This window comes from Xiphophorus couchianus, chromosome 23 (assembly GCF_001444195.1).
Source record: "Xiphophorus couchianus chromosome 23, X_couchianus-1.0, whole genome shotgun sequence".
Classification (NCBI taxonomy): domain Eukaryota; kingdom Metazoa; phylum Chordata; class Actinopteri; order Cyprinodontiformes; family Poeciliidae; genus Xiphophorus; species Xiphophorus couchianus.
In genome coordinates, this window is record NC_040250.1 from 22,550,701 (window position 1) to 22,573,758 (window position 23,058).

At 39.8% G+C, this 23,058-nt stretch overlaps 1 protein-coding gene across 1 annotated transcript; it reads right to left on the reverse strand.

The window, feature by feature from the left end:
• Positions 1-8,727: 8,727 nt before the first annotated feature.
• lonrf4 (LON peptidase N-terminal domain and ring finger 4) lies at positions 8,728-22,459 on the reverse strand. Its single transcript, XM_028008953.1, has 12 exons — positions 21,304-22,459; positions 17,607-17,725; positions 16,098-16,220; positions 15,814-15,981; positions 15,609-15,726; positions 15,403-15,478; positions 15,057-15,171; positions 13,570-13,691; positions 12,583-12,741; positions 11,994-12,156; positions 11,742-11,891; positions 8,728-10,496 (listed from the first exon to the last, which is right to left on the reverse strand). The coding sequence occupies exons 1-12, from the start codon at positions 21,599-21,601 to the stop codon at positions 10,347-10,349; spliced, it is 1,761 nt and encodes a 586-aa protein (XP_027864754.1). The 5' UTR covers positions 21,602-22,459; the 3' UTR covers positions 8,728-10,346.
• Positions 22,460-23,058: the final 599 nt, after the last annotated feature.

Here is a 23,058-nt window from a genome sequence, read left to right on the forward strand (position 1 = left end):
TTCATATTTATCCATTTCTTCCTTATTCTAATCATGAACACCGTTAATTACAGGTATTGTTTTTCCATTATTTCTTTTCATTTCTGGTTGTAGCATGGTAACACACTTACAGTTCATATATTTGGCATGAGTTCCTTTTACAAGTCTGAAACATACAGAGTTAGACGGCTCCTTGAATCTAAGGATTCAGATTGCTTTGAATAGTTCTCTAGTGAGAATGCAAAAAGTCAGGGTAGTCTCGGGTAAAAAAAAAAAGATAAGTACAATAGCATTCTTCAAACCTTTTGGAAGGTTGCACTTCACACCTTTTTTTTCTTTTCTCTAAGCCTTGGTAATGCTGTTGGTGCCAAGCTTAGGCAACCAAGAGGTGTCTTTTCAAAACAGAAGGTAAATAAATGACTTTAGAGCCTCAAACCAAGATGAAAACCTGATTCAAGCTCAAATATTAGCTTGATTCAAACTTGAATATCCTGGAAAAGGCCTCGTTGAATTACTCTCACAAAGCTATTCACTAATGTCTGTGTGACTGAAGAGGCCTAAATGTGCATATTGTAGAAACATTAAACTAGAGAAAGAAATTGACGGCATTGTTTTAGCTATTTTTATACTTTTTTTGGCTTTACGTCTGCTGGTTTACTCTGTCGCTCAGTAGCAGATATGGATCATCTGTCCTTGTTGTCATGCCTAGAAAAAAAGATTCTTATCCTCACTCTAAATGTTTTTTTTTTTTTAGATTTTCCAATTTGCATCTGTATTTATTGTTTCAAGTGTACAGAATAATAACTTCTGCTGAAGATATAATAGCTAAAGAGCAGCTGTTGCTCATAGATAGCTGTTTGTCTATGTAATTGATTTCCTTAGTGTAAGTTCAAAATTGCTTTTGCTGCAAATAAATAGCAACATAAGCAGCACAAGCAATAAAAAATTGCTTGTGCTGCTTGTGCTTGTGCGTCACAATTTCTCCTATTTAATAAGTCAACTGGAACAAACATGAAATAAGTGGAAATAATGTGTGTTCCAAACTTTTTGGAAAATAAATTACAACTAGAATTAATGACACATAAAATTTGAGCATTTTCATGACTTATTTCCATAACTGTTGAAAATGTGTAACCATGAAGAACAATAAGCTGATAAGGATTGATTTAATTGCAAGGGAACAGTAGCATTTGTTTCATGTTCCAAAACGGGAGTAAAGGTGGATCAAAACTGTTATGCATGGGTGTTAAATGGGGATGTAAATTAGTGAAGGAACAACCTGACCAAGGGTGAGTCGACTTTATTCTGAACGTGTGAACGCGTTTTTGACCCGGAGCGTTTCTGCAGATGGCAGTAGCAGCTCTTGGATGAGGTGGAGGAGCTCCATCTTTTCACAGATTACCTATGTCACGACATGGCGACAGTTTGAGCAAATAAAAATTGCATATGCAGCTTTATAGTTGCATAACTATAAACTGTATTCAAAATAGGATGTTTGTGGAGAATTTTGTTTTACACTTACTTTTTGTTGATTAGTTTAATGTGTTTAAGATTTAACACATGTTATATGTAATCATCCATCCATCCGCTACACCCATTAAGCCTCGCAGCGTGGCAGGTGAGTGACGCTGCAACGACGGCTGCCTACATCCAGCAGTCATTGGCCAAAAGGTGGAGTAGTATATCCCTCCATCAAAAGACACGCAAACACAAACACACACACACCCATGCCTTTGAGTAGCTATCTTTGTGGGGACTTTCCATTGACTCCCATTCATTTCTACAGCCTAAACCTTACCCTTATCCTAACCCTAATCCTATCTATTACATACTTAACCTTAACCCTAATCAAAACTCAATTCACACCTTAGTCCTAAATCTAACCCCTGACCCAAAAACAGAGCTTCCCCTAGTGGGGACCAGCTTTGGTCCACACAAGGAGCAGTGGGTCCCCACAACGTAGTAAGGACAGTGGGTAGCCACAAGGTATCACAAACAAACACACAAGCACACACACAAAGTCATGTTTTACCCTAAACCTAATCTAAATCCAATTCACACTGTAGTCCATAACAGCACTTCTTATTATTGAGCCTGTAATTTGGATCCCATATGGAGAAGTGGGTCCCCACAATATAGTATTTATTGGAAAAATGGGCCTTATTAGGTAAGAAAAATGCTGAAACACACACACACACTATGTTCTGTGTTAGTTTGCATGTTCTCTCTGTATGTGTTTGGCTTCTCTCTGGGCACTCTGACATCCTCCCACAATCCAGAAACATGACTAGTAAGTGAATTGGTCTCAAATTTTGCTTATTTATTACAATTACAATTGTTTATTTATCCAATTGTAATTTTCAATAACTCAGAACAAGCATTCAAGAAATAAGAAGTGAACTATTCTAGCTGCCATCCATTTGGGAATTTGTGACAGCACATTTTTACATTACAAATAACCTTAGCTCTTTACTTGCATAACCTTCTACAGAACCTTCTGAGATCACCTCAGACGTCTGCGAGAGTCCACATACCACGCAGCCAGGTGTGCATCTCTGCAGGCGGCGACTGTGAGAATCGGTGAGCCAGTTGCGCTGCTTCGCATCTCCTGCGGTGTTTCTGTGCTTCCTGCTTCTGCTGTCCTTCATATGCCAGCAGGTGATCAAAATATGCTTCCTTTGTTTCTGTATATATTTTTTTCCTACAGGGAATCACCAGCATGAAAAGTCATAGCTCTCTTGCTTTGATACAGTCAACCAGCACTGCCTCAAACATATCTGTGTGAGCTTAGAAATCCCCAAGGAATATTTAAAGCCCTTGAACTTTTTCATATTTGGCCATGGACCAACCAAAGTTTAAGTTAGTGGGAGACACACCTGGCTGCAACAACTTTGCACAACTTGAGACCATTTGTATTTTTAAAAATAGTTGTCAGATTAGAATGAGAATGTATGCGAGCATCAATTTTGAAGTCTTGCCAGGAATTCTCAATTGGATTTAGGTCTGTACTTTAACAGGGCCATTTTAACACATGAATATTCTTTGAGCTATAGCTTTGTTGTAGCTCTGGCTGTGTCAGTGTCATTTTAGAACCACCATGAGACTTCTTTTTTTTTTTTTTTTGTAGCCTGCAACAGATTCCAGCTTTGCTTTGTGTTTACATCTGTCCCTATGTCACTATTTCCTTCAACTTCATTTTCCATGCTGCATGAATAGTACAAACAGCATGCTGATGTCTGATGACGTAGCCATCACTACGTCTTACCCAGGGGACATTATTGTGTGATATTAGTTTGGGGCAACACGTAATTCTGCGTATTTAATTTTCTGGCCTTTACAAAAAATAATAATAATAATTCTTATGTTTATCAATTCAAATTAAGTTGATTAAAAATACTTTATTGATTCGAAAGTTAAAATTGAATACTGCTGTAACTCATATTACTCAAGTTTCTTCAAAGAGTTGTCGTAGAGACGATGCTGCCAGCAGGACCTCCTGCAGCAGTCTGCTTTCACAGCGAGTTCTGAAGAAGCCTCTGACTGAAGACACTCTGAATCAAATGCTAAGGGATCTCCATAATGGTCTTCATTTCATGAAGAATCCTTTCATGCACCGTCGTCTGCAGACGTTCCAGAGCTTTCCCCAGAACACAACCTTCCTTCTTCATCCCCTTTATAAAGTCCTGGTTTCTGATTCTGCTGCCTAAAAAGATGACGGCAGAAGAGATTACGCTCTTCACATCAGACGTCTAGAAGATCTGCAGCATCTTGTCACAAACACCGAATGTCCTAATATTCCTCGAGAACAACAGTCAGCTCTGTCCGTTCCTGTAAATGCTCACTGTTGCACCTCCAGGTGACCTCTGAGGTATTTACACTGTCACATTACAGATTTGCATATATAGTGTTGGAATCATCAAGTGAATGTCTTTAGTGGGAAAAATTGACTAGTAATGCTTTTCCCTGTTAAGGTCTCTCTGTTATTTTTGGGATCTGTCTGGTTTCTTTTGATTGAAGTGATTCTGACGGGTCCTGTGGCGCAGCTGACGGCGGGTGGCCCGATGTGTTTACTTTGGCTCTCAGAGGCACACACAGGAGCATGCTCACGAGTTTATCATGTTGGCTCGTTAAGGCCAGACTTAAACCAAAGTCTGGTTTGGTTTAGACAGCAGATAAGCCAAGTTTATCTGCTGTCTTCCAGTGCATACACACACAGACCGAAACATTTTGACTCACCCTGAAAAACTTTGGTTCCTTTCAGCCGTCTTATATCTGCATGGGGCAGGGGGGAGCTTTTCTCTTCTGATGTCTTTAAAGCTGCGTAGCATAAACAAAGTGCTTTGCTCTTCAAAGACAAAGTTTCTCCATTTTGTAATTGATAATCCTATTCTCTCTCTCTCTCTCTCTCTCTCTCTCTCTCTGTCACTATAACAACAGGGCTGTATCTGTCCTCAGATGCTCTCTGCAGCCCCCCCACCTTTTGTTCTATATTTCACAGAGAACAAGATAGTCCATTTTATTGGAGGCCCCAGTGACTTACTCCATAATTATTGTGGATAACTATTACATGTTTACACTGGAATATAATAACATGCTTTTTTAGAAATCAACAAGTCATCTTTTTTTTTTTACTCTTCCTTGAAAAACGTCCAGCTGACACAAATTCCAACTTTCAACTGAAACCTGAACTCTCTCCAAACTAACCCAGATATTCATTATGTGGAGGATTTTGTTCATATTTCTTTTAATCCCTCATGAAGACAGCAGAAAAGAGAGAGAGAGAAACACTGAGCCACAGCCGGTGGCCCCCACCGATCCTCCTTCCTTTGCGATAACTCCTACAAAACGCCTGTCATCCTTACTCACTCATACACAACCGGGAAGCAGTGGATCAATTTAGCGCAAAAAGCCGTGGCATTTTTCAAATGTAATGGGCTTTGATGTCGACGCTGAGCTGCATTACAGAACTCCGCCGAAGCCACCGAAACCTTTTTTTTTATCTGCCTCCTTCCTATGCAGAGGAAGTTGTTCTGTACAGTTCTGCAGCGAGGCAGCCCATGGAAATCGTTCACTTTTATTTTCTCTCAAAATGTATTTTATTTTGCAGCTATGTACAAGCTTTAACCCAGTTTTGAAACTTTATTGTGATCATTTTTAGCTTAAACATATTAGCAACACAAAATCTCTGCTTGTGCGTAGGTGTTGCTGTCCCTTGATAGCTACAGACTGCCCCCTGGTGGAATGTGCATGTAAGGCTATAGTTTATTTTGATCAGGTTTTGCATCCAAACCTTGCTAGTTCACACCGTACGTTTTATTTATTAATCATGTTCAAAGTTCATTTCAGTTTCCTTCCTTTTGAAAATCTGCCTTGTTCATCCCTTATCCAAAGGGAACATGTTCTTTTATACATCTAAGCAACATCCAGGCTTATAGTTAAAATTCTCTTTTTAAAATTCACCACTCATGATGGACACAGAAAAAAATTTGTGCCATTAAAAGTAATAAACTATTTCATTTAAGAATTACACTAGGCATCCCTTTTATTACCTTCTTTGAGGATTTTGAGACTTTTGATCATATATTATTAAAGCAAGGACTCTGTATTTTGTGTTGTCATAGTATGTCATTGTATTCAACAGAAGTTTGTGAAAGCCAAAAGGCATTTCCTGTTGTTTCTGTTTTGCTGCTAAAGGTGTCCCCCAGAGATCAGTTTTGGGAACACTTTTATTTCTTAGGGATCCTAATCAAGGCATTTTTAAATAATCGGTGTCAGGATCCCGGCTTAAAACCCAGCTCCAAATTGTTCTCCAAGTTTTTTGGATGCACAATTAACTACCACACTAAAACATTTTTCAAGGTGAATTACAAGCAAGTTATATCAAGAAGCAGATTCCACTATTTAAAAAACACCCTAACAGTGCAAGTTTTAAGGGGCTGAAGTGAATTCCCTCCACATTGACAGGAAACAGTTAATGTTTTCTGAATTTTGAAAATTCTTAAGTAAATGTCAGAAAATGGCAAAAAGAAACAATAGTATGTTACAGTTTATGTAAATCAACGGTACACGGTATTACAAAGATGTTGTACTGGGACTCATTATTAGAATCAGCTGATTCTTAAATGACTAAAAGTGTCATCGAGCATACAGCATTCCGATTGGAGCTAGACTACAGTGATGAAATAAAAAAAAATCATCTTATGCTATTCTCAAATTTCTTGATGTAAATATTTTGGAATATTGATTTTGTTAATGACTGTATTAATATGCATATCATTATTATCATTTTATGTTTAATTAGCAATATTACATTTTTTTCTAACTCTTATAAATTATATTTCCAGAAGGAAAAAAAGTTATGCAACATATTTTTTTCCACAAATCTGTCACTGATGCTTTCAATGTCCTTCCCTTTACAAGTTTTGCTCCCGTAACATTCTGCAATCGCGCTCGCTGCAGCCAAGTTCTTATTCAAAAATCATCCATTTGAGTCGTCTGCTACAAGACAAACACGCTAACCAGTAATCAAAAAGAATTTGCCTTGAAAACCTTTGTTTACAACAGCCCTTCAAAAAGTCATCAAATGGGGGGAAAGCTAGGACACTATCAGCAGAATTACTGCTCTTTGCCTAGCAATAGTGCAACACTTTCAGGGATGCAGGGAAAAACTGTGTAGTGCAACATAGACCACTGATCATCAAACCACAGCACTCAGCCTTTCCTGAAGAGATGCAGCTCATATACCCGTACCCACATTATTACGGGGGCTCTTCGCGACCTCTCCTTACTCGCGGATCGTCGCCAAGAGCGGCTAACTTCAAATGCTTAGTGTTCTCTTGCGGGGAGACGATGTGGGCCGAGTGCAAATTGTTTTACAGGTGTTGCAGGGCATTCTCTGAAAAAGCCAATAACACAGCACCTAAAGTTAATAGACATCTGCAGGGTTGTTGAAGCAGCAGTCTAAAATGAACTAAAGAGTCATGCACTGCACTGTGTTGCCTGAGCAGGAAAACCTATTAAACCTCCACCAAGAAATTCATTGTAAAGATGACCAAAGAGAAAACATGGGATGAGAAAACAATGAGACTTCATTTTTATTGTGAAGTAAATAACACCGTAGTGCAAAAATTGGTTAGGAGACCGATGGCAGCAACCGAAATAAATTAGCATTTAACAAAGAAAGATATGGCCTGTGTGGGCAATAAACTAAATACAGCATTACACGTGCATCTTAAAACATTAGAATATCTTTGAAAAGATGATATATTCCAGTAATTTAATTCAGAATCCGAAAGCCATGAATTACACTCAATAGATCCGTTATACAGAATAACGTTCAAATATTTATTGATTTTCTTGGTAGGGATTATGACTTAAAGGTACTAAATTCAGTTTCGAAGAAGATTACATGATGTGAGACCAAGTAAAAAGATTTTTTTATAGAGAAATATTAGAATATCACTATGATATGGCCTAGACAGTCTTCAGGAAGACTGTTGTCACTTAGCCAGTAATTAGTCATCATCACCCTCTATAGCAGGGGTCTCAAACTCGCGGCCCGCGGGCCAACTGCGGCCCTCGGGACAATAGTTTGTGGCCCCCGCCTTAATATGAAAGTTTAATGTTAGTGCGGCCCGCGAGTTTGATATAATTGGCACTTTTCAGTGTTGTGTGCGGAGCTGAACGAACTTACCAATCACGGTGGAGTATATTGCTCTCGGGGGCGGGAGCAATATTTGCATTTTCTATTTGTCATTATTTGCATGCGGTACATGCGCAATTTCCGCGGCCACTCCCGCTTCACGTGCTTCAGCATCCAGTCTAGACCCAGAAGTTGCTGATCAGTGTAACGTAATTAAGGTTAGGCACTGTAACGCTTGGGTTGTGTTTAAGGGAGGAGAGGAGGCGGCAGATTCGTCAGGACGGTCAAAAACTCACAACCACACTGGTACTGGGAATTCCACAGTGTTGTCCTTTAATAAATACGCTCTTCACCAACCTTACAAAGCCCGGTTGAACGGCTGCTATATTATCAGACATGAAAATTGAGCAGCGTCCAAACAACCCATAACATTACTGAAAAGTTAGGGAGCTAACATGTCCGTCAGGCACGTTTCTCTCACGCTCTCTACAGAGAAGCCGTGGCGCATACTTCTGACATCATTAGCAATACTAGAGTATCTTAAAGAGACACTACACAATTACGGCTGTTACAGCGCCTGACTACGGCCAAATATGGTAATAGCCAATCAGAAAGGTTCGGCTGAGGAGACAGTGTGTGTGAATGTGGCCCAGCCTCACCCAGACTCTACCTCCAGCGGCCCCCGGGTAAATTGAGTTTGAGACCCCTCCTCTAAGGGTAAGCCACAAAAGGTTATCGCTAAAGAAGAGGTTGTTCACAGAGTCCGGTATCCAAGCATCCCAATGAAAAGTTGAGTGGAAAGAAAAAGTGTGGCCGGTAAAGCTGCACAGGTCCACGCTGAGGTCCATATGATGTTTTCACAATACGTGTGTATCATCAATTGGAGTACTGAACTGAAGTACTGAAATAAATTTATATTTTGAAGATATTCTAACAAACTAAGATGCACCTGTTTAGTGAAACATCACAATACAAGTGGAGGAGACACAAAAAAGGACTTGTTTATCATTCTGAATATTTGAATTATCTGTCCCTTTTTGCATTAGATTAGCATTTATCAGGAAGATTTCCTAACACAGACATTAGAGATGAGACTGTTACCCGAGTCACCACTGGTGGGCTCCATATCCATCAGTTTATTCTCCTGAGGAATATTTCAAGCAGCAAAGAACCCCCTTTTATCCACAGCTATAAATACATTACCATACAAGCTTAGCGCCACCTGTCAGTTGAAGAAACTGCCATCAATAAGAAAGTTAGCTGGACTTTGCCGGACTGCTTCAAGTGATATGTCTGCCGTCATTCACTGTCCCACCATGCGAAAAGGCATCTTTACATGAGTCCGTGACACAATAACAACTTCGAAGCATTCAACACAGAAATTTCTATGGCACGTATATGAAAGTGAAAAAATAAGAATAAAACCCAGTTATGCCCGTAGTTGTTAGTAAATTAACTTAACAGCTTTAACATTCCATGGAATGTAGCACTAGAGCGAACAGAAAATACCAAACAGTTCACCTCTTAAGTATTGTAGAACCCCCACCCCCCAAGACTTCATCCAGGTCTCCTGATAACGTGGAACTCAAAGGTACCACAGCTGGTGGTGGAGGATGAGCCGGACCAACGCAGAGGTTGGAGCAAAGGGCCAGAGGTAGGCGCCGCGTCCGTCGTACGTGTCCCCTCGTTGTTGGGGACGCGGACTTCAACCGGAGCATTTTATCCTAACTGCTTGACGACTGTCCCTGCACAAGATGTGTTGGCACAGTTTTGTGTGCTATAACCGTAGCTGATATCAGTGCTGACAACACGGTATGATGACTTAAGAACAAAGAGCGGGGGACAAAAAAAAAACATATTTACACCTAATGCAAACACACACAAGGCTATTTTCTTGCCGACCGTTCGCACACTAAAAAAAACACGCTTGTTACACTTTTTATTTGCCGATCCAATCTACACATTAGTAAATAAAAAAGGTTGCCTATGGTAAAATGCTGAGCAGCCGCAGTTTTTGTGGATTAGGAAACAAAATCGTCCACCTGCTGTTGTGTAAGAGAATCCGTTGTTATTGAGATATTTTCATGCAAATAGGTCTTTGTAAACTCTTTCTTTGTATAAAATTAGCCATGTTCAATGACTACCAAGGCCAATAGATCAGACAAGTATTGCTTGTTTCAAAGAATGATATTGGGTTATCAAAAACGATCATCATGGCCCTCAAAGAAATCCTCTCCAGATAATGTGTGCCATAAATGTTTGTTATCTCCACATGTAGCTAAGTTGATGCAAAGAGTCTTCTCCTAACAGGCTAAACAGGCTTTTTTTAGATTCTTTGTTTTTGTAGTGAGGAGAGAGAAAACTCACCCAGTCTCCATCTGTAGCACATTTGGAAACGTGACCTGGTTTAAACTCCCCATGTATAACAACCTTTAATGACCCGAAAAAAGAGCTGTCTTTGGTGAACCCCAAAGTTCTTACTGATACAAAAGTATTTAAAGATCTATTTGCAAAATCAAACAGCAGAAATTCCAAGTCTGCAATGAGTTCTCTAGTCAAATCCTTAGGTTTCTCCTTATGGCCAGGTTGGACTTTAAAACCGTCCGCTTGTTTAGGTCAATCCCGAACCCCGTGGTGAGTTGTGTATTTGTGCGTGAATGCGCTGGTTTCACTTTACGTGCGCGTCATGTTGAACCCTAGGTAGGCTGCGGTTGTGCTCCGGGTTCTAGCTCTGAGAAAAGTACTCCAGGACGAGGCGGAGGTGTCCCAGGCGGTCCTTGAGAGAGGTCAGTGACAGGAAGGTGGTTTGATAGGCGGGGTCCAGCTGAAGCACCGACAGGAGCCACCAGCACCAGGCTGGACCGTTAGTCGAGACCTAAACAAAGATGATAACGTTAAAAAAAAGATGTTTCCAAACATGATAGTTGTGGAATGAAATAAATACTAGAGATGCACCAAAACGTTCGCTGGTGACCAGAACTGTACAATTCACTCTTAACCGATCTCGACGACGACAAGTCAAGCAAACTTTGTTGTCAAGCTCATCATTCCTAAATGGCAACACGTCATGCTAGCTACTCACCGTAGAAGATATTGTTGAAGAAAAAAAACCTCTCACAATTGGAAAAGTGTTAATGAAGTCAGAAGAAAAGTAAAGATTTTAAGAAGCTATTCAAAAGGAAGAGACTTTCTGTAGATATGTCAGCTGTTCATAAAGAACCAAACATTAGTGGAAAACAGGAAGGCTAAATGTATAACAGCAAAGTTCTTCTGTTTGAATAACTAAATATGCTGATTTTATAAATATTACAAAGTCAGGATCTACAATCTCAGATTCAAACATAGAAACTATTGTTCATGGTTACTAATTCTAGTTGAGATAACCGCTGATATTGGAACTTCATGATTAGAGTCAGTTTGAAAATATTATGACTTCTCTTTCTCACAAACACATAGTTTAAAGTCTTGAGAAAGGCTAAAGAAATATTTTATGCTGTATGTAAAAAAATATTTTCCCCAAATCTCAAAATGGGTGAAAAAAGTGGATTTTGTTCATCATAAAGTTCTGACATGTCTTCAATATTTCACTTTAAAAGCAATCCGTGTTTTTAAATAGTGCGTGTGTTTGAGGAATAAGGGTGTGGAATTCACAGTGTCAGGATGGAGGATATTGTTTTGACTGTGGCCTCAATGTCTCTTTTTTTTTTTTTTTTACATATTTAAGGATCAACTGATCAGCCAGAAATAACTATTCAATGCTCTTAAGAGTCTACAAATGTTCAGATAAATATTAGACAAATTATTTTTTAATTTAAGTGAAGTTTTTCTTTCCAGTTTCACGCATGGCATTGAATGAATCTTTGTGCGCCTTGCCATGCACCTTGCGCATTTGCTGCAATATTTGAGTAGCAGTTGCACATCTATCGTCCTCGTCAGAACGTAATCAAAAGTCTATCACTTCTACCTCCTGTATATTTTAGCTTCATCATCTCTTCACTTGATGTTTGAGGTGTGTCACTGCCGGCGTGAGAAATTTTCAAATTCTTGCTCTTAGTGGGGTTTTTCTATACCCACCAGCAGCAGGTGGATTGATGTTTTAGAGCTGTGTTATGGCACAAACCTGAATGTCTGCCTCCTTATCTGGCATGCTACCATGCTGTCTGTTTATGTGCTCGCGGCTGCGGCTGCCCACGCGCTGATACCAGTCCTGGGCCTGCTGGTACACACTGTCATGAAGACGCTGCAAAAGCTCCAGCTCGCTACCGTCCACCTGACGCACACAGAGAACACCGAAGATATTCAGCAGGAGCTGAGACAGAAATCCGGTTCTCAGTGTTTGAATTCACTTGTATGTCCGGGAGAATTTCCTGACCTTGACGTCCTCCAGGTACTCGATGTCGGCCGTGTGATAGCCGTCCCTCTGACCTCTTTTGAGCACTCTGAATCTGCTGCCGCCCACGGTTTCAACGTAAGATCGCCCGTCAGGCAGCCGCTCCATGTCGAGGATCTCCAGCATACAGCCGTAGTCGGCGAAACTGAGGAACATGTGCAGCTTTAAAATGAAATACATGTTTCTATCTCACACTGCATATCTAATCTAAGACTGGATACATAAAAACTAGATTAGATTTAATATTTATTGACGAAATGCGATTTATTCTTTTTCAACTTACTCAAAATGTAATAGTAAACTATGATGCAATACATGTAATATAAGTACTGTACATTCCAATCTAAATGACTGCTTCTTTCAATGATTTCCTTGTCCCTCATTGTATTGATGGTGGGGGTTGTTGCTCGGTTATAATTTATATTTAACTAGATTCATGGAAAGGTGAACTATTTTTGTGTTTTCTTAACCATTTCATCAGATTAAGGTTTGAAGTGGTGGCATACAAGTAGGCTAGTGAAGGTAGCCATATTTTAATGCGGCTGAACTATGATAGCGTGTGCTGTGATACCCTTTGCCATGCTCATAGCTGCACATCCCAAACTTCTTGGTGCCGGTCTCCATGCAGCGGCGCATCATCAGCCGGTAACGAGGCTCAAAGATGTGCAGTGGGCACGGCACTCCAGGGAAGGCCACCGTACAGACAAATATGGGGATGTCCTTGGTAAGGCTACAAGAGAGAAAGGGGAAAGGAGGGGAAACTTATTGAAAATTCTGAGTACGCGCTCTCTCAAAAGAATAGACCCAAGCCCCTAATAAAACGTCAGATTTTACAAATGACAATCATTTAAAAACTTGTCATGCATTTAATTGGACAAATATTCTGTAATATTTGAATGAAAAAGAAACATTGAAAATGCACCAACCTGTTTGCAGAAGTAAGCACAATCGTAACCTAATGCTAATACTTTCTTAATCCACTTCATGATTGAAAATCCTAACTTATCCTTTTTCAGATGAAATCATCTAAAAGCGTCTCTCATCTTTTGTTGACAACGCACTCTATATTACAAAAGTCATTCAAAGCTATCAATTTGTGTGTACATATCATGGCTCCACGTGTTTTCTGTTACATTTAGTTCTGCACTCTAGCTAGGACTTTCTGTGCAGTTTTGGTATTCCTGAGCTTGTTGTTTGTGCAACCAGCTCAGTTTGATTGTTTGAATGTTTCGGCAAACTACGGCTTTAGCTAAACGATGTAAACAACTAAAGGTCGAAAGAGATGCTACAAGGAAAGCTGAAACTTCTTTCTGGTGAATCAGATTCAGTAGTCTTAATGGTAGGCGTGTACACAAGAAGATGCTTCAACAAAGAGCCAATAAGTGGAGCTACCAGATCGTCACAACATTTTATTTTTACTTTCTTTTTTTTTTTAAATGTAAAAATAGATTTTTGATATTTTTCAGTTGAATAACAGAACATGTCAAATTACAAGTGGGAGTGGTTTTTATGGCAACAATGTAGTAATTTAATCAAACAATCTTAGCCAGTTGCCTACTTGGAAAGTTCAGCCATCTCTGCATCGTGAACCGTTTTCCTATCAGCCAACTGAGAGGGGAAAAGTTGCTCCATGATCTCCTGCAGAAGAGTTGTGGGGTTGTACTTTCGGTTTTTTAAGTACTACGGAGAGAGAAAAAAAGAGACACAGTTATTGTTGATAAAACTGCAATAATACCATAAAACTATTACAATGATCTTTTTTTTCTTTGTTTTTCTAGCTTTAATAGGTACAATAAATAATTCTCATCATGTTTAACAGTGAGCAATTACTTTTGAATTGAATTAAGTTGACCTTTGTGGTTCACATTAACCTTTTTGTGACTTGGAAAATAGTGACTTTATTGCTACATTCACAATAACACTGAGCTGTTACTTATTTAAAGAAAAATAAAGACAATTCTAGACTTAGGGTTAGGATAATGCATGGTAACTTTCATCATATTCCCACTAGGTGGCAGTATGCCATGTTGAACTTCAAATTTATTTTGGGTGAGAAAAAATTTGAGCTCTGCATGGCGTTAATCAAGGGTGGACTGAGTTATTTTCCATCTTTAAGAAACCAGTAATTTGTAGCACGCAAATGACAAATGTTGAAAGAATATTCATGTAAATTCTTCATCTGTCTATCTAAATTGAATATATTATGTATCTATTTTTTTTTTCAAATATATTTGATCAGGGACAAGACAAAATAATATAACATTCGAAAAGTCCTTAGGCTAAAAGCTAGTCCACAGGCCCAGTCTGTAGGGTATAGAAGTTAACTTTTAAATTTTTAACACAAAAAACCCGTTTTAAGACTGATAAAAGAAAAATCCCATAAAATTAATGAAGTTAACAACCTCTATAAATAGCTGAGCAATGTGAGTTTTGCAAGTTTCATTGTTCACATGTTTGAATTTGGGTTTCTTTTAAAAGACTGTCCAAATCGTGCTGTGGTGGCCTAGGGGATAGCGCGACCCACGTTTGGAGGCCTTGAGTCCTCGACGCGGGTTCGATTCCCAGACTCGGCAATATTTGCCGCATGTCTTCCCCTTTCCTGTCAGCCTACTTTCATATAAGGGACAGTAGAGCCCACAAAAGACCCCCTGGAGGGGGAAAAAAAAAGACTGTCCAAATGATGTTTCATCTGTGATCTTACAGCATCTATGATCTATTTATGGATTTGCTTCAAAATTCCCTCTGGGACGAAATTATTAACACATTTAAAGGTCGGTTTCATGAAAAGCCAAATGCTGAAAAGGCATCCAAGCAGGAGAGAGTATACATTTTCTGGATTTTACAATTTTCTGGCTTTTTATGTGACTGTGTTTTCAAGCGATTGTGTGATTTTTACGAGTAAAGTACAGAGTGAGGCAAAAACCATGAGGAAATCTCATAAAGTAGAGATCTTTATGAGGCGCACAAACAGGATATAAACACCATTTGGACTTAATTGCAAGAAGAAAAATAAAAAATAAAAACCATTTTCCATTCATTGGTTACCTCTTGCAGCGGCTGTTTGCAGAGTGGACACCGTACGTTGTGGTCCAGACTCCTCTCGATGCAGTTTTTGCAGAAAGTATGACCACAGGGTGTTGTGACAGGCTCAAAGAACAGCCTGCAAATGACAGTGGCAGACACAAGACCTAGTTAAATACAGCTCAGCAGAGGACGAAGGGTTACGCTACTAATACTATTGCTTTTACGTTTGTTTACAGACTGTGAGGTAGCCAAACATTAACCAGGGAGAGAGGGTGAGAATGGAATCAGCCGGAGGTAGGTCTCCAGGAGAGACAAACTACACGCAGAGATGCATTATGGATTACAGGTAGCTTAGGAGGACACTGACCTTATGCAGAGAGGGCACTCAAAGTCTGACACGGTGAGCACAGCCAGCGTTTCCTCTCTGTGCGCTTGACTTTCACCTAAGACCAACAGAAAGTTGTAAGAAGTTAATTTAAAGGATGAAAAATTTGTTCCACAGTTATTTCAAACCAACACTGACAAGAGGTCTAGTGAAAATCATCATACGTCTCTGGCTGTGCCTCAGCTTACCTCTACCTTGGCATTCGTCCTTCCTCATCATCATTTCCTCGTCTTCCTCGGCAGTAGGCAGGAAGGAAACAGCTTGGCAGAGGCTGAGGCAGCACTCGGTACCTGCGTCATGCTTCATCTTGGAGCCAGAAACGACACGCACTCTCATTAGGCCAGGGTTGATTTTAACATTTATTTTGTCTCAACAGCTAAATATCGCCTTCACCTTGTGTGCTTCTCTCCTGTCTACGTTTGGGTGCATGGCTTCTCCTTGTGTCGGCGCCTGAGAGCCACTGAGGGTGGTGATGGGGCAGGGATCTGTCAAGAACTCGGAAACCAGCTGCAGAATGCATGGCACCTCCTCCGGCACGGCTATCCCCTCTACCTGCAGAACCTGTCATTTTGGGTTAAATAGTAAAAACAGGGGTGCATTTCTATAGCACTGCAGTAGCTTAGAGATTTCATGTCTTTAGTTCCTTATGGAAAATCGAACTTGAAATGCAACCGAACCTTCTTGATCTGGCTCTTAGCAGGAACAAAGTCAGCTTGGAGTTTTAGGCAACGGTGGAACTGGATCAGGGCTTCCTTCTGCTGACCCATTTCCAGCAGTACATTTCCTTTACGAAAAAAGCCCTGCGCAAACAGAGCAGAACAGAACAATCAGCGCAATCAGTTTTCTGGAGGAATCCACTTGTTTTCTCGGGGTTTTTATTAAAAAATGTCCTTGTACTTGTATGAGTTCAGCTCCCACGGCGCTTACTTTACAGTAAGCACGAGATAAGTCCCAGTAGAGTTGATATGGTAGAACAGATTAATGGCATTAATGTTGTAGAGAAATAAATATGTGTCCTCACGCAACCATAGTGGTACAGGAGTTAAAAGAAGTGATCTTTGTCCTAATTATCCACTAGAAAAACAGGAAGTCGTGGGTTAAAAATCTGAAGTTCCGACAAACTCAGATTCACTTTAACATAAAGTATAAATTGTAATAAAAAAAATTAAAAAAAGGTTGAATACCAACATTTTTACCTGTGTTACAATTATTTCTTAAATAAATGCATTCTTTTGTCCCACAGTGCAAATGCACTCAAATTAAAGGCTGGATTTTCATGTTACTACAAAAAGGTAAATGTTATTTTAAGCATATTTGTGCATCTTAACCATGACTGCGAACATTTTTTCTTTCTATCGGTATGTGTTATAATGCCCCAGATAAATGCACATTATTCAAGATTATCGTAAAATGCTTTTCTTCCTGATCATAAGTCCTGTCTGATCTGCATTGCCCGACGCTGTCAGTTGAACTGCTGATGATGTGAAATCTAATGTGACATAACAAATAAAACCAAACAAGTTTTATACCGCGTACGTAGTTTTCAGTGATTCTGCACACCAGCACAGAATTATTAAGTTATGACACAAGTAGCTGTTTGCATAACACTGAGTGTGATGTAACCTTAATAAAAGCAGCAAAAAAATAAATGAAAAAAACGGCTCTCAATGGAATTGCTTAGAGCTCTGGGGTAAAAAGAGAAGAGGGAATGCGCACTTTTCTGGTTACGTGTCATTGCATTTATGTTACAAAACCAAATGTTTTGGGTTACATTCAGGAAACACACTCACTGAATTGCTGTGGCAATTTTATCATGGATGGCTAGATACAAATGAGACGAAATTTCATAGAGGAATCTATTGTAAGCTGTTAAAACATTAACTATTATGATCAAATTAGTATTGTTAGGCGCTTAGTGTGGAAGTGTGACTTCCTGCTGTGCATGCACATTAAGTTACGATAATATAATCAAAATACTGTCAGTTAAATATTTTAACTGACAGCTACTAATTGACAGCAGGGGAACTGAACTCAGCGTAACACAACATAGTCAGATATGAGAATGTTCTTCATACTCTCACTCTGGTTAAGCCACAATAACCAGCTGTCTGGCTACTATTTCGTTACATAGACGAAACTGAAAACATCTGATGATAATGTGTGGAGAAAGAGGGCTTATTTCTCACTTCTGTCCAGTTGGGTTGAAGGCAGCAGAGGTAGTCGAGGTCCGTCAGAGCATCGGAGAACCGCAGCAGGCCCAGGTTAGCTTCAGCTCTGAACAACTTCAAACTCTGATTGTCCGGGACTAGGAGGGAGCAGGGAAAAAGCAGACAGGAGCATGCATCAGTCGGAACAAGTGGCAACAGATACTAGCAAAATGAGTCATGCGGCAACATCTGCACAGTTCTTAAATTAGACTGCCAGATGAGATTTGTAAGCAGGTCAATTTAAGCTCTATTAGTAGGAGGAATTTTTTAAAGGATTAAATCTGTTATCCAGCTGTGGATTTTCACAGTATTTTTATTTGAACAAATCTACACTGTCAATAAAAACCCAGGCAGGCAGTGAATCGTGGATTTACACTGAAATATTTCAAATGATATACAAGAAGCTCAGAGCAATCTGAATAACTGGCACATTTGCATATAGCTTCTGAAGCACTGAAGTTACGTTAGAACAACCTTACGTATTGTGTACGACTCCAAAGACACTCCGATGGCCCTATGAATTCAGTCATAAATGGCATTATTCTAATTCCCAGTAGTCTAATTTTAGATTACGGTAATTATATTCAGCGGTAGTTGGTCCACAGGGGGCGCCAACCTCTCAGATGTGGAGAGAAAAAAAAAGATCTAAAAATTTATATACTTTTTAAAAAACAAATGCATTACCAATGTCAGTTCTCCTTAGCAACGTGCACCAACATGCAATCTGAGTTATTTACCCAGTAATTTCCACCAAGTGACTCTCATTCATTATTTATAGAGCTAAATAGCCAATTACTTCTGGTTGCTCTAGGAAAGTAATAAATATTCAGCCGATCAGCATATTTGAATTAAATGTCTTTGGGCCACTGGAAATTTTGCCCGTGCTACAGAAACTGCAGGAAAGTTCTGAATTGCTTTGGTGATAAAGTCGATGACGGTGAAGACAGTCGAGGGGAAGTTGTTTCTGTTCATTAACTGCTATCTTTCTTTTCTTGTTTTTTTGTTGTTGTTGTTGCTGATAATCAGTTATGAACATTGCTGTGGTTTATATCATTCTAAAGCTGCTCTGGATAAATATTCCTAAGATTCATTTATTTTTAATAGTTAAGAATGACAATGTTGCCCTTTTTGATTTTCTGCTGCTCTTACAATGTTAATGTTTGCTGGGTAAGATGACCATTCTGACGTGGTATTGTATAAGAAGGACCTGAAGTCCTGTTTGCTGACTCAGAATGTGTGAACGTAAATCTGGAAGAGTTCGCTGAGCGCCTCGCTATCAGATAAATCCAGAGAGGTTATTTGGTGGTGTGGTTTCAACAGAATCTAAGTCCTTCTGATGTCTTTTTTCTTTTATTGTAGCTGTTACTATTTCATTCTATACCGGTGTGTTTTAGGTGTTTTAGGTGGGAAGACTTCTGCTATCTGGTGTCGTTGGCTGATTATCAGAAGTTCGCTTTGATAGAATTTATTCTGTTGCTTGTTCAGAGTTATACTTCTAGACAATCGTACATTAGATTAGCTTCTTCACAAATATCACACGTTTTGCAAGTTACTGAACAGACTTTTCACTTACATAATTTAACCCTTCGGTTCATTTCATTCAGGATTCAAAACATTTTTGGTTTTTGCGGCTACCGATCACAGAATCCGACCAATGAGATGCTTGCTTGATAATTGACAAGTGATTGAAGAAAGAAAATTATTAGATTGGCATTTACCATAAATTTAAAATTACATTTGAATTTAGGTTTGGCTTTAAAAAGAAATGCAAAGTTGTTATTTGTTTGACATGTAAAGAAATTTTTTTTTAATAAAATGCAATGTTTTTATTGTCTTTGTTCGATTTCCTATTTGAAAAAATATTGGATTGCCTTGTGTATGAATGGTGCTATAATAATAAATTTGGCTTTTAAACATGGAGATTATTTTTAGGAATAGAGTTAGATACCAGGAGAGGAAGAAAACATCAATAACACATGGAAGTTGTAATCAAACATGCTGAACCTCAATCAATAATTGAATAACTTTGCTTGAAATAATCACTAGAGCTCATTTCTCTGTAGATCAAATAATGAAATCTGACCATTTCCATTTTCTTCAACAAATATTTCTGACTGTTGCAGCTTAAACATTTTTGTTGCAGCCATCCAAAATATAAGTAACTGCCTTTGAATGAGGGGTTAGGATAAAATTATTCACATAAAAAAATATGAGTACAAATGGACGTGTCAGAAGGACCTCTGCTCCGGAGCCTTGTGTAATCTCTCTACATGATCTCTCCCCTCCCAAGCATAATTTTGGGAGGGGAGGTTTTTAAGTTTGTTAAAAAATAATTAATAAAGCAGCAAAACAAATAGAAAAACTGACTGACTACTGCATAGTAGCTTTAATACACATGTTACACCGATTTGTAGAGTGTCTGTTACCTAAAACTGTTACACAAGTGCTGTTTATATAGAGCAGAGTGTCACAAACACTGACTCAGCGCATGGAAATGCCATTGCTTTTAAAAACAAAGAGAGAGAAACAGGTTCAACCATAAGCCTTCAAGAAACGATGGAAAACGATGCATGAATGTGCACAGGCATCATTGCATAACATTACATGATAGTGGACCATGTGTGGGAGATGTATTTAATAGGCCTGGCAGGGTCTGCATGGCACAGTGGCATGTAGACCCTGCCACAAACTATTGCTCTCCAATCCCTGGGTGCCCGACATAAAGAACATATCTGGGGCAGAAGTTGTCTCTTTTAGATTTCACGTAGTCTCATGCACCAAATCAGGTCAACAGCAGAGAATGAGCAAGTGTACGCAGGATGGTGCAGGTTTTAGCAAAAAATATTCCACATCCTGTAGAAAAATGTCGTCGTTGGATGTTTTTTGTTAGTTTTTGTTCTTGATGGAGGAAAATGGGAACAGATATGCCTCCTCAACTTGTGCCAAATGTTGTGATTGCAAGTCATCTGCTCTCTTCGCTTCTGACAGCATTTGTCACAGCGTGTGCGACTGACAAGGACAGATGGGAAGGGAAAAATGTTAAATGTGACTGCCGCATCAACACTTGAGCTAGACTAAAAGTTAAGAGTTTTTTTAATGTGCTTATTTCCTACATTAATAGTCTTTGACCTGTACATCGTTAAATTATTATACATTCAGCCTCAGCTTGCAAAAGACTCCAAGCCTAATTTGATTTAGAGCCCCACTTCCTATTTGTCGGCACATGAGCGTGTAAAGTAAAAAAATAAATAAATACATTTTAAAAGCAGCTGTATATGTTGGATTAGAGGTGTAGGCACCCCATATACAGAGGCCGCTAGTCCTCAACATGCGGGTTGTGTTTCTCTGCCTGTTTTCTGTCTAAATACTGGATATGAATGCTTAAGGTCTATAAAAAAATAAAACAAAATTGTGTTAATGAAACCAATCTTCAATGCCTATAGCAACAAATACAATTTTGCACAGAAAGCCAAGCGCTCTTGAGGGCCCTCTACTGGCTCGGAGTCCACAAGCAATGACTTATTTTGTTTATATTTGAGGCCGGCTCGTTATGTAGCTAAAAGTCTATCTCTGTGGTCCACATTCAGACACTTGACATGTACGTTATGCAGCAGTGATCTATAAAAACAAAAAACAAAAAAACAACGCGCAGACCAGTCTCTATGCGTTCCCTTACCTAAGTGCAGCCCCTCATTGGCCATGCGTAAAGCTTCCGGGAACTCGTTCGCTTTGAGCTTCTCCTGGATTTGGCACTTCACTCTCGTCTCGTCGGGCCAGCACTTTTCGATGACCCCGATGAGCAGAACGTTGTTCTTGGTGCTCCTCGCCTCCTTTTGTTTCAGCCTCTCTTTGCACAGCGGGCATTTGGGGGGGAGGTAGCCCCCCACGCACCTCCGGCAGAACGTGTGGCCGCACGGAACGGTCACCGGCTCGCACATTGGGAAGAGGCAGTGCGGGCACTCCAGCAGATCCATGAGTCAAACCTGCGTTTCTGAACGATGCAGCGCGGGGAGAGTTTCAAGCTTTGTCCGTCAAAGCGAACCCAAAGGGGGCGGGAGACCAAGGAGGGGGTCAATATTGCACAGTGCTTTCAAGTAACATACCGACGACCAGCGAACAGACTGGTTTGTGAGTCCCCCCCTCCTCAAGAGCTCACCTTTTAGATTCACTTTTCAAACCGAAGCTATTCACTGACATTGTCTTTTCGAACATTTGGCGAGTCTTTGGTTCGGCTCGAGCAGCATCTTCCCTTTCTCAGACAGTTTAAATGGACACCGCAACTCCCAGTGCGACGCACCGCTCGCCTCGACGCTCCAAACTCCAAACAGCACCGGGCCGACCGGACCGAACAGCTGGGTCAATAAAAGCGCACATTTACTGTTTCCTTCCCTTACTCAGGTGTCTCTGTCCGTTTTTAACCTCTGTAGCAACGTATCCACAGCCACGAAGCTCAGTTACTGTGTAACCCCATTACGTTACATAAATAAAAGTCACGTGACGCCGCAGCAGGCTTCACGATTGGAGTAGAGCACCGCTTTCAGCCCTGTTGTGAAACCCAAGGATCCAGTGTTTCATAACCCGTTTTTTGCGACTAAAGTCCTTTTTTTTTCTAATTCGAAATACTATAAACTTCTGCTTTATAGAAGCGCCATGTCGCCTTTAAAGCCACGGTGGAGTTTCATGATTCAAAAAAAGCTCAGAATTGCTACATTAACTTGACATAGTGAAGGGAATCCCAGCAGAAGATAACGACATCCTGCCTGATCATGACATCAACCTACTTGTTTGCGCCTTGATTTTCTAAACACTCAGTAGACAGGAGAAAGCACAAATATCTATGATTAAGCATATCACGTGTATGTTCTTTTTTTCTATTGCATATTTTACTCTTCATTCGATGATGAATAAAAATAGATTTTTTTATATGTTAATGTGACTAATTTCTGATCTTTGTATCGTTTCACCTGGATCCAGATTTTGTCCTATTTGGATTTTCTTGTAGGAACTACAGGGGTACAAAATCTCTGAGTTGATGAACATCAAATTTTTTTTGGTGTCAGCGGTCAGGGTCATTGAAGCTTTAAATGCGAAAGTCAAAAGCAGATTTCTAACCTCTCTCCCAGATTTATTTTCCCTCCATATTTGCAAAAGAACACCAGAAAACCTCCTCGGTCACAATGCAATGTATTTGCACGATTGCAAAGCTTTGGGTTTTTATTCTCTACAGATTCAGACCCGTTATGACTCACCATGCAGATTCATCCTCAGAGATCTTTCTCCCGTGCTGCCATGTGCGCGGTGTGATGCGTGCAAGCAACCTTTCATAACTGAACACATGAGGAAAACTTGCAGTCGCTTTGCCATAAAAACGAGCATTTCTCTCAACAGCGGCAGTGTGTAATATAAGCCGGGCCACATAGGCAGCAAGAAA